The sequence below is a fragment of the Arvicanthis niloticus genome, chromosome 21, assembly GCF_011762505.2.
Source record: "Arvicanthis niloticus isolate mArvNil1 chromosome 21, mArvNil1.pat.X, whole genome shotgun sequence".
Taxonomy (NCBI): domain Eukaryota; kingdom Metazoa; phylum Chordata; class Mammalia; order Rodentia; family Muridae; genus Arvicanthis; species Arvicanthis niloticus.
In genome coordinates, this window is record NC_047678.1 from 31,354,989 (window position 1) to 31,367,270 (window position 12,282).

The 12,282-nt window shown below is 49.5% G+C and overlaps 1 protein-coding gene across 2 annotated transcripts in view; it reads left to right on the forward strand.

The window, feature by feature from the left end:
- Ccdc12 (coiled-coil domain containing 12) overlaps window positions 1–12,282 on the forward strand; it is a 52,815-nt gene that overhangs the window by 38,210 nt on the left and 2,323 nt on the right. For both annotated transcript variants that reach the window (XM_034484124.2, XM_034484125.2), the window contains exon 3: window positions 11,545–11,624. In XM_034484124.2, the coding sequence (XP_034340015.1) occupies window positions 11,545–11,624 (80 nt within the window). The remainder of the gene's footprint in view (window positions 1–11,544; window positions 11,625–12,282) is intronic.

Sequence of the window (12,282 nt, forward strand, 5' to 3'; positions counted from 1 at the left end):
GAAATTATTAGCTCTTTGGCCCTAGGGTAAGTCATGTTGCCTTTTTGAGCTTCAACTAAGCAATCAGAAATGAAAGAACCTCTGCTTCCCCTGATGGGAAACTTAGGATACTGATGGGAAACCTAGGATATCCTGGGCTTTGAGCAGCAGGAAGACACTACCTCCTGAGATGGTTACCTACAGACAGAGCTTGAACCTGCCTAACTAGTTCTTAGAGAACACACTGTGCTAACTTTACAGCTAGGACAGTAGCTGGGGAAACAGCAAGGTGGGTGCATGGCATAGAGGTGAGCCATGTGACCACGAGGGAGGGTAGCAGGAGCCAGCACAGACAGAGCCATGCTTACTTGACAGATTAGATAGTGCTGGAAGGAGTGGCCTCATTTCACAGATTGAGCTGTCTAACCAGAAACATTGCAAGGCCAGGGTATGCAGCTGAAGAGCCATGGGGCCAGCACCCTAGTGTCCTGCCCCTGCTTCCCCAGCCAAATTGGTCTCGTGGCCTGGCCAGGGTGGCCTCCCATCGTCCATAAGACATTTTCCAGAATCACTTCAGCTGTTCTAATCCTTTCTTTCCTTATAAACTTTGCAGTCATGCTGGATGTAGTGGCTCACCCGGCATCCCAGCACTAGCAAGGCTGAGGCAAGAGGACTGTTACAAGTTTGAGACTCCCCTGAGCTACAGTTTGAGACTGTCTCCAGACTCTCCTCTGCTCTCACTCCCTCTAACAACCAGCTTGCTGATGTCAACTAAAGAGAGGGAAACAAGCTGGCATTTTGATTAGAATTTCATTGAGTCTGTGGATAAGAAATACTATTCATTTCTCACCTAGTTTAAGTCTCATCCTGTTCCCCACAGACAAACCTGTGGTAAGAAACCGGAAGCCCCAGTAGTGTTAGACTTGTGTTTGTTGGGAAGAAAGATACCTCTGCCCCCCAGTAGCCAGCTAGCTTTGCTTCCCAAAGACAGGTCCTCTCTGCCAAGTGCCTGGAGGCTCTGCCCTGTAGAGGGTCCTTTGTGTTGGGGCTGAGAAGCAGGAAGAAGGGAGGTAGCTTCATACCATATCTGACGCGGGAGTGTACCATGCTAAGTGCCTGAACAAGCAAGTTGCAAACAGCTTGTCTGCAGCTTTGGATCCTGGTCTTCCTTGGATGTGATGGTTGGGCTCCGACCCATGGCTCTGCACACACTATGCTGAACTAAATTCCCTCCCACTGTATCCTGGTCCCTAGATCCTACAGCCCTCAGTGGGTTTTCCCTGGAGTGTGTGTCCCACATTGTGAAAGACACTAGGCCACTGGCCTGCCTTCTCAGGTTGTTCTCCAGCTCCACGTGGGTGTGACCCTCTTGAAGACAGTGGTCCTACCCTGCTGAGACCCAACTCTAGGCCAGGTGCCAAAACCCTTTAGTCTGGCAAATGCCATGCTTCTATTTTCTGCACATCGGGTCTCAGGGTCTTTGTACCAAGGCATGTCACAGGTTAAACACATGTTGCCTCATTTTTTTGGTGACCACTAGGCCATGTTCACCTTCCCCTTACAGGTATTCCTGTCAACCAGCCTGTGGGATGGCTCTGGTTCCCTTCTCTCACCAAAGCTACAGCATGGGACATAACATGCAGCACCCCTTTCCAGACTCACAGTTCTCAGGAACAGGCTGGGGTCTGGGAAGACCAAATTAAGACTGGCGTGAGTCTGACTGCCCGTGTGGGCATGTCCCTACTGTGTAGGAAGAGTGGGAGCATAGTTGGGGCCTTCCCTTTCTGTGTGGGAAAATGTATCTTATGTGTCATGCTCTTTCATGCTTTCAGAGCCCCTTTTCTGAAATCTTCTTGCGGCTCTGGGCTGGGTGTGATGTATAGGTGGGGTAACCACAGTCAGGCAGGTGAAGTCACTTGGCTAAAATCTCCCAGCTGAAAGGGAGTAGAGCTGACTCTGGGCCCCTCCCTGCATCTCATCTCATGAGTAGGGTGGGACAGTGAGCTCACACAGCCTTCTGTGTCACCAATGAGAAACTGAAGCTGTCCCTGCCCTCTGCCTGCTCCCCAGCCCCGACAAAGTTCTGCCCCACCCTCTCAGCCTTGTGTGTTACTCCACAGGGAACAGAATCTTGGCTTCTTTCCCACATCCTCTTGGCTCAGGTCAAGGGTGGGCTAAAGGATGCAGTAGCCCTGTGAAGACTCAGTCAGGCATTTGCAGGGCAGCCTGGTGGGGTGAGCACTTCTTCCTGCAATGTTCTGTGGAGTTATGGTTGGGCCCTGGGTGAGGAGCATTGGATTTTGCAGGCCTCTCCCCGTATCCCTGTTACTTGAACGTTTTCTGGGAAGATCTGAACAAACCAGATAGGGCACCAGTGACAGCAAAGAACAGGTCCATCCAAGCCCAGCCTGGGAACCAGCCAGTGTGTTGGACTGACTTATTTTAGAATGTGGGAGAGATTACTTACAGGAGCCTGGGTGACCCCAAAACAGTTACATCACTGACTAGGCCACTCCAGCATGGGCAGGGGCTCAGAAGGTAGTGTCTGGAATCTCAGGCGAGACAATGATAGCCCTCTCTGGCACTCATTTTATGAGCGGCCATCAGCAGGCACCATTGGAAGGGTCATCACAACTGCTCTGATTAAGGTAGTAATGGCTGTTAGCAGAGGACAGCATATCCACCATAGGGCCCGAATCTGGGCTTCAGGTAGCCTATATGCCAGTTCTTATCTGTGAGCCCTGTGGGAAGCAGCTCCACTGATATATACCTTATTTCTATTCTTTTTTTTTTTTTAATATTTTTTAAAGATTTATTTATTTTATGTTTATGAGTACACTATAGCTGTCTTCAAACACCCCAGAAGAGGGCATCAGATCCCATTGCAGATGGTTTGTGAGCCACCATGTGGTTGCTGGGAATTGAACTCAGAACCTTTGGAAGAGCAGTCAGTGCTGCTAACCACTGAGCCATCACTCCAGCCCCTTATTTCTATTCTTAAATTTAAATATATGTACGCATACCATGCATGCACGCACACGCTTTGTTTTGGGTTTTTTGAGACAGAGTCTCAGTGTGTAGCCCTGGCTGGTCCTTGCCATGTAATCCCAATAATGTCAGACTCTAAGAGTCCTCTTGTGTGAGATTACAGGTGTGTGTCACCACATATGGATTTAAATTTAAATAGCTGTTTAAGTATATATACAGATCTTTTTTTTTTTTAAGATTTATTTATTTATTTTATGTATATGAGTACAGGGTTGCTGTCTTCAGACACACCAGGAGAGGGCATCAGATCCCATTACAGATGGTTGTGAGCCAACATGTGGTTGCTGGGAATTGAACTCAGGACCTCTGGAAGAGCAGTCAGTGCTCTTAACCACTAAGACATCTCTCCAGCTCCCATATATACAGCTTTTTTTTTTTTTTTTTTTTCAGTTGTAGGAAGTTTAGAAAGTACAGATTAATAGGAAGTTTAGCAAGTCTGGATAAAGGGCTGAGGATGTGGCCCAGCCAGCCTTACACAGCCATGCCACAGGCTTGTGCCAGCACGGGGCAGATTACCACACTCGTGCTGAGCCTGTTGATTTATAAGTGTTTTTCTGTAGCATATCTTGAGTATGGGTGGATAGGATAGTTCCCTACGACTCCTTAATACTTCTAAGTACTGATTTATTGTTAGCCCTTGATTTTGATATTATCTTCTATTTCAGAGAGAGAGAAAATGTGAGAGAGAGAGAGTGTGTGTGTGTGTGTGTGTGTGTACGTACATGTATGTCTGGGGATAGAGCCCTGCACTGTCCTACTAGGTAAGCAGTCGTCCACTGAACTACATCTCCAGCCCTGTTTTTAATTCTTTTTTTTTTTAAAAGATTTATTTTTATTTTATGTGTATGAGCTTTTTGCCTACATGTATGTATATATATACTACATGCATGTGTATATGTATATATGCATTAATGCAGTATTCAAGGCCAGAAGAGGGCATCAGATTTTCACAACACTTGTGAGCTGCCATGCAGGTGCTGGGAACCAAACTCGGGTCCTCTGCAAGAGCAGCCTATGCTCTTAGTCCTGACCCTCTTTGGAATTCTTTAAACACTCTTTAACTGTGGGTTTTCAGGTGACATGGGTAGAGAATTCAGCTAGTCCGTGAGGGTGGACTTCTTGTACAGCAGATGTGATGGCAGTACTCACTGGGCAGAGTCTGATGGAACCAGTGGCTAGCCTGGAATGGCTGCTAGCTGTTGACAAACTGTCCTTGGGTGCGGTAGTACACACCTGTAACCCTATCACTCAGAAGCCTTAGGCTGAAGATTGGGAGATTTGGAGGTCTGTCATTTGGGGACAGACCACCCCCCTGAAATCTGGGAGACAGCTGTCTTCTCTGCCTTGGAGTGATGACACCACTGAGCTGTTGTAAAGTTTCCTTGGCTGTCAAGCAGCCACTTAATGTCCTGAAGAAAAGCATGGAGCACCAGCAACAGAAGCATCCCTTCACTGCCTGTTTGCAGTGTCCATGTTCTGGACTCTTGTACATCACCTGCTCTAATATTTTGGGGCCAGGCACTATGATCACTCCATTCTGAGCTGGTCCCCTTCCTCAGAAGGGTGCTTTTAACCCAGGTCTGGGTCTGGGGCGGAAGTTGGCCTCCCAGCTCTTACTTGGTTCCAGTTACTGCTGTATGGTTCTGATATCCACAGTAATCTCCCTAGTGTGAGATTGCTGGGCCAAGGGTTTGGATGCTTTCATGGGTCTTAAGAGAAGCCAGGGACACCCTCTAGAGCACTAAGATCTTTGCTTCTCCCTTCATGTTTGTGTTGTTTATTTATGTAGAGATGTGTGTGAGGGGGGCCATAGAGATCTATCTATCTATCTATCTATCTATCTATCTATCTATCTATACTTTGGATGTTACAAATGTGAGCCTTGGGGCTGGAGAGATGGCTCAGCTGGTAAGGGCGCTCACTGCTTGCTCTTCCAGAGGACCTGAGTTCTGTTCGCAGCACTAAGGTCTGGTGGCCCCCCCACCCACCCCAATAGCTTCTGCTCTGTGTTACCCTAGCACCCTCTCCTGGCTCCTGAAGGCACCCTCCCTCTCATGTGGCATACATCCACACATGCACACAACTAAAAGATTTATTTTTATTTTTTTAATGAAAGTCTTCTGTGGTTACAGTTGCTGCTCTCTCTGGGCATTGCTGACCTCTGGAATCCTGTAGACTCATCCTAGCTTTGAACTTACCTGGAGTCTATTACTGTGAGCAGAGATACAGCCTGTCTCTTACCGGCCTCTGAGAGGAACTGGATGATCAGACGGGACCTAGGTGGCCAACTGAGGCAAACTGTGACTTTTTAAGTTTGCCATGAGGATTGGCCGACCCTGTCTTGCTATCTCTTACAAGGGTTCATGGCAGTGGGATGAGCATGAGGAATCCTCAGGACCTGTAGGGAGAGAAGATGGGCCAATGTCCAAGTGTAGGCAGAAAGCATGAACTGTGAGGTAGACAAAGATAGAGACGGCCTCCATGAGTGAGTTATGTCCTGGGTGCTTGTTTGCCAACAGTAAGATAAAACCGGATAGGTCATCTCAGATTTCTTTCCCTTCTGAGTTTACGTCCACAGAGAACATTGACGTTCTCCAGTCATCTCAATGGCACAAAGGAAGATGTGAGTGTATGGTGTCCCCTGAATCTCCAGGCTAGCCCATGCCTAGAGCCCCTGCAGCTGTCATGGAGGTAGATCTTGCTGTGGTCACCAAGCCTGCTGCAGCACCATTCAGGTCTAGATACGGGGGGCGGGGAGGGGGTTGGGGGGGTTGAGGGGTGGGAGGAGATAAGGGAAACAGATATGTCAGCCTGGACATTGCCCTGTGGCTTGGCCATAAGACTCATGGACGCCACTTAGAAGTAGCTGTTGTGAGCCAGCCACATTCCTACCCTCTGTTCCTGGGGACACAGTTAGCTTCCTTCCCATTGTCTTCTTGCCATTAAGAGCCTTCGACACCCAGGCACCCCATGAATTTCTTTCCTCAACTGGAGGCAGCATAGGCTGAGTGCTGATCTTGTAGGGAGAGCCCAAAGCCACGTGCATAGTGTGTGGTTGCCTCTGAAAAGGCAGGGGAACACGTGTATGGCAAAGAGGAAGTCAAGAGGAGGTGGTCAGTGTCACCCTGTGGGATAGAGACATTGGGGGAGGGGAGGGACTCGGGTGTTTTTAAGGGAGCAGGCTACAGAGCCTGAACCTTGTGAAGTTTAGCCTTAGGCCCTGGACCAGAAAGAGTGGAGACACTGGGGGTGGCCTTTGTGTCTGCCAAAGCTGAGGGTCCTTATAGGAAGTCCAGTGCTTGTGACCAAAAGTCACTGTCCTAGAGGTCTTGGGCTCACTGTCCCTTTCCACACACTTGAGGCCTGTCTTCTGATCTCCTTGGCTCCAGGGGCTCCGGTGCTGCTGCGGGCCTTCCCTGCCACAGCCGCCTCCCCGTGCTCCAGCTGCCTCCCTGCCATAGCTGCCTCCCCGTGCCCCAGCTGCCTTCCCTGCCACAGCCGCCTCCCTGTGCCCCAGCTGCCTCCCTGCCACAGCTGCCTCCCCGTGCCCCAGCTGCCTCTTCCTCTCGTTGGCTTTGGTCCATAACTGGTTGTAGATAGTAACCAGATATTGATTAGACATTTTGGAAATTACAGAAAACCAAGGAAAGTTTTTTAAACAATCCCATTTAGATGTAAGCACTGCCAACACTGTTATCCTGTGCATTTCCCCTCCCTCATCAGATCTTCTTTGCAGACATTACTTTCAGAAGTTGTGTAAATGACCTACCTCATAACTGCAGTGGCTTTGTGTGTTTACTGATGTGAGAGAATTGTGCGTTTCAGCATTTGAAAGATATTAAAGGGACACCAGGAAATCCCTTCCCTGGCTCCTAGCTTTTAAGCTAGGAGTCTACCCCAGGCCTGACTTAGCTCTCTCCAGCCTTCCCACAGGGTTATTTCTATCACCATTGTCCAGCACACCACTGTCTCTTCCTTTGCTCTTCCTGTACTGTGTCTTGGCATTCCTTCTAAAAAGACCACAAAGAGTGTCTTCACTGTAGCTTTGACTACGTGACATTGTTTTGGTACAGTGTGAGGAGCTCAGGATGCCCTGAGTGACATGGGCAGGGCGTCTCAGACACACAGGAGTGGCAGAGCTCTCTAGTGCAAATGTGAGTGTGAGTGCAGGCAGGTGTGCACAAACTCACGACTGTAGCTTCTCCCTCAGACTCTCTCTTCTGGGGCTCTAGCCTGGCTCTCCTGCTCCTTTGCCTTCTGGTCCTTGAAAGCTTGGATTTTCGGGGTCACCCCTCACTTCCTGTGAACCCTTGCCCTGCCATTGTGAAGACTGGGAAGGGCCATGGAGCTGAAGCCTATCTTCTCCTTTTCCTGTGCAACCTCCAGTCCTTGTCAGCCTCACACCCAGTTTGGAGCAAAAGGGCTTCAGCAGATAAGCCTGGCTTCTGGCTGGCCCAGTTTCCAAAGCTCACTAGTAACTGATATGAAGCTGGTGGAGACCAGACAAACGGGAATGGCACACAGGTAGAAAAGAAAGAGGCCCTCTGGCTGAGCCTCAGCTACTAGGAAAGTGTCCTGGTGACCCTGCTACCCTACAGGCAACATAAAGACCAATTTCTGTTTGGCCCATTAACCACTATGAGGTCTACTGAGGGGTCTTGGCAGGCACTGCCTATGTGTGTGGGGTGGCTTGTTGCCAGCTACACACAAGGCTTTGTCCCTTGTGCTCTAGGTCTCCTTTGTTTGTCCTGACAGGCGGAGCTCTCAGGGCCAATGAGCTTCTGGAACAGTTACATGGAGATGAGAGACATCTACTCTAGAGGACTCTGCTGTAGTCAGTTCGGATGACTTCAGCCTCTCACACCCCAAACCTCAGGAGAGATGGCTGACTTCGGGTTCCATGTGGATAACTATGGTAGCAGAGTTCTGCCCATGTCTGAGAAGCATTAAAACTTAGATTTGGGTCTGGGCCATACTGTTAGAAGTCCAGGGCTCTAGACCCCTCTTCCCCAGAAGCTGCTCTATTCTTAGGGGTACAGAAGAGAACCAGCATTTGTCTCTCACGACCACCAGAAAAACATCTAGCTGCTGTGTGAGCACGGGTAGTATCAACCTTTCCTGGCCCTCTGAGAGGGTGGTGGGTGATGGCTGGCCTTACTGCTCTGGCTGGCACTGTTAGTCCTGCCATACCCAGTCTGCAGGGGGAAGACCTTTTGCCCTTTTTATTTCGGTCTGGATCCTTTAGATTTTTTTTTTTTTTTAGGTGATCATTTCATTTTCTCTTTCTGTTACCTTGTTACTATAGTCTCTATCCCTCTATTTAGCATCTTTCATAGGGAAGAAAGAGTACGTTTTTTTTTTTTTTTTTTTTTTTTTTTCTAGACAGGGTTTCTCTGTGTAGCCCTGGCTATCCTGGAACTCACTCTGTAGACCAGGCTGGCCTCGAACTCAGAAATCTGCCTGCCTCTGCCTCCCAAGTGCTGGGATTAAAGGCGTGCGCCACCACTGCCCAGCGACAGAGTGCATTCTTAACAGAGGTCCTAAAGAGGAGCTTGCTGAAGAGCAGTGGTGGCGCACGCCTTTAATCCCAGGACTGGGAGGCAGAGGCAGGCGGATTTCTGAGTTCGAGGCCAGCCTGGTCTACAGAGCGAGTTCTAGGACGGACAGGACTACACAGAGAAACCCTGCCTTTTAAAACACTGCCATTTTAAAAGGAAGAAAACAAGACTGTGAAGAAGCCTCAGTGGCTGAAGATAGTTGCTGCCAAGCCTGGGGACCTGAGTTCAGTCCTGGTACCCATGTTGAAAGAGAGAACTAGGTCCTACAAGTTCTCCTCTGACCTCTGTGGTGCATGTGCACACACCCACACACATGATGGATAGACAGACAGACAGATAACAACAACCAAACCCTGCAGAAATAGAAAACAGTGGAAAATTAATTCTTTTTTTTGTTGTTTTATGTTTTGGGTAGACAGTCTTACTGTGAGACTCAGGCTACCCTCAAATTTGCAATTCTCCTGTCTCAAGTCCATTTCTGATCGTTCCAGTACATCCTTGGACTTCAGTGACCCATGGATGTTATGTTGGACCATCTGAAATTCTGGATTGTTCTTTTTCCCATAGCGAGCTTCTTGCCCCTCCCAACAGCACCTGGCCTAGGGGTTCCCTGATCCTCCCTTGTGGGACTGATGGGGTGCCCAGTTATATCGCATTCCCTGCTGAGGGGTGATCTACCTGCCCTGGGATTGCAGAGACTATTTCTATCTCTGGCAAAGTGGTATGCTGCAGGCTCACCCCGTTCTTAAGATGGGGTCACAGTGGGTAGCCAAGAGCTTTGCCAGGGCCCTCTCCTCCTGGGCTCTGCTACATTCTTCTTCTCTCTCCAGCCTGTGAGGTTGCAGGGAGCCTTGCTTTTCAGACACCATTAGCAAGAGTCAGAGGTTCAAGGGAGGCCCTTGTTACTTCTTAGCTCCCCGTGCGCCCCTGCAATCCTTCTTGACTTGGTTCTCCAAGGCCGACCAGTGGATGTTTAAACTGTCTCTGTGCCCCAGTTTGTTGTTTGTGGAAAGAGAGTTAAATCTTGGACTTGCTTAGAAAAGCCCAAAGCACAACCCAGTGCCTCTTTCCCTGAGACTCCTGCCTTTTGTCAGTGGGCCAGGGACACAGGGATTCAGGCGTTGGGCCCCCTTCATGCTGGTGGCCATCTGGCAGGTGAAGCTACACAGTAGTCTCTTATTACTCATGGACCCTGGATCTGGTTGTGGGGTTGGATTTTTTTTTTTTTTACTCTCCTCACTAATCCCTGCCATTTTCTTTCCACATCCAGTTTCTGTTCCTCTTTTCTTTCCACCCTGTGGGGAACAAAGCCATGGCAGCAGATAGGCTCCACTTCTCACTGTGCACCCCAGTGACCTGTTGCTCACTCCAGACCTGAGCAGGCATAGGAAACATGGCCTGTAGGGTACCCCTAGATGTGTGGGATGGGCACTTGGGTACCGGCACTCCCCGGGTTTAGCCTAGCCCCAGGGACCTTGGCAGGAGGGAAGAGGTGGTATGTTGGTATGTTAGCTGGGGACATGGCCACTAGTTAGTTATGTGGCCACAGGCATCGTGCACCTCACCTGTGGAATGACTTAACCCTCTCATGGACTGGGGAAGCCAGCAGCACTCTTAGCCTAGCCTAGGCAGAGCTCTCATGGTTGGAAGGCTGTCCTGAAAACCTAGGACTTTCTGAGGGACCAGAGTTCAAGACAGAGTGGGGAAACAACTCTTTCTTCTGTGCCTCTGGCCTAGGGTCTGTCCACTGTCCACACCTACCTTAATTAAGCCCAGTGACCCATCAGGAACTGTCAACTTGTTGCCCTGTGGGGTAGCCAGGTCCCCTCTTCCCAGGGACAGTCCTCTCTCTATTTGATTTGGATTTGATGAGCTGCTGAGCTGGGAGACTGCCTGCAGGTAGTGGATAAAATCCTGGGCTCCTGCTGGGGAATTCTGGTTTCTGGGATTCCACACCCCTAGGTTTGAGGTTTTTCTAGTAGCATTGAAAAGAGCTGTCAGGGTTTGAGCTTTGTAAGTCTCACCAGCATGTGAGCAGATCTTGACATATGGTTAAGCCTTGTCCCCATGACCTTTGTGGGCCACACCCACCAGGTGTCAAACAGATCAGCCTCTTGTGTCTCCTTTGTGTTGGTCAAATCAACTATAGCCTCAGGCCCAGAAGCCACCTTCTGGAACCTTTGTATGTAATATAAAGCCCCCCCACTTGCACTTTTGAACACAGAGTGTCTCTCTCTCCTCTCTTCTCTCTTCTCTCTTCTCTCTTCTCTCTTCTCTCTTCTCTCTTCTCTCTTCTCTCTCTGTCTCTCTCTCTCTCTCTCTCTCTCTCTCTCTCTCTCTCTCTCTCCTCCCTCTCCTCTCCTCTCCTCTCCTCTCCTCTCCTCTCCTCTCCTCTCCTCTCCTCCTCTCTCTCTCTCTCTCTCTCTCTCTCTCTCTCTCTCTCTCTTTCTCATCTTCATATCACTTGGCCCAGTATACACAGACTCTTTCCACTGAAAGTGATGGACTGTGTGACATACACTGGCTGTAAGACTTAAAGGCTCTGAGGAGGTTTAGCTGGGTTAGGAGAGCTGGTATGGAGGGCTTTGTCATTGAGGCATTATGCAACCCAGGAGCTCTGGCTTAGCCTTGTTCTCGGATGTACAATCTCTGCTGTGTGACCTCATGAAAATGGCATACTCTCAGTTCCCATTACTGTCAAATGGAGACAACCCAGTAGATGCTAGTGTCCTCAGTAACCATGGCCCAGTTTCTGAGGAACGTGTGAGAGAGAGAGAGAGAGAGAGAGAGAGAGAGAGAGAGAGAGAGAGAGAGATAGATATGGGGGGATGGTTAAGTTCTGTGCTTCCCTTTACTTGGCCACCTCCAGACAGGAGGAGGAAACGTGGAACTTGCACATGGGAAGCAGGCATCCCATCCCACTCCTGCACTGAGGTGTGCTTGTGCTCTGCTCTCACAGGGAACTCAGGCTTCGGAACTATGTCCCAGAGGATGAAGACCTGAAGAGGTGGCGGGTCCCCCAGGCCAAACCAGTTGCAGGTACATGGACCCCTTTTCCCCCATGCTCCTTCCAGTCACCCTCAGAGAAGAGGTACCAAGTCAGAGCGAGGGGTCTGGGGCATTCACACACCTTCTCAGGGAACATACATAAAAAGGTCAGGAGGGCAGGGAGGAGGCCCCTTGTACCTCCAACCTGGAGTGGGCCACAGGTCCTCCGGGCATGAGGAGTAGAAGTGACCTGAGATCCTTGGGCAGCAAGGCAAGATGGTGAGTCCTGTATTGCTGGGGAGAGGGGCAGAATGAAAGACCCCAGAGAGAAGCTAACCATAGAGCCTCAGGGGACAACCAGCAGCAACACAAAGCCAGAGAGAGCCTTGTCCAGATTCCCCACTCCTTTGACTGAGGGTGACAGATGTAGGGTGAAGAGGGAACCTCCTAGTCACAGGAGCAGATTTATCCTTGGTCCTGAAGGATCTGGCTTTGTTTGATTTTAAGACAGGGTTTCACTGTGGAGCTTACTTTCTAGACCAGGTTGGCCTTAAGTTCACAGACATCCACCTGCCTCTGCCTCCTAAGTGCTACCATGCTTATCCAAGAATCTTAGTTTTTAATTTTTGATACCAACTTTCCATTGTGCAAGTAATGAATGAGTTAAAAACCTCATCAAAAATTCAGAAGTTGCCCAATTGTTCCTCTC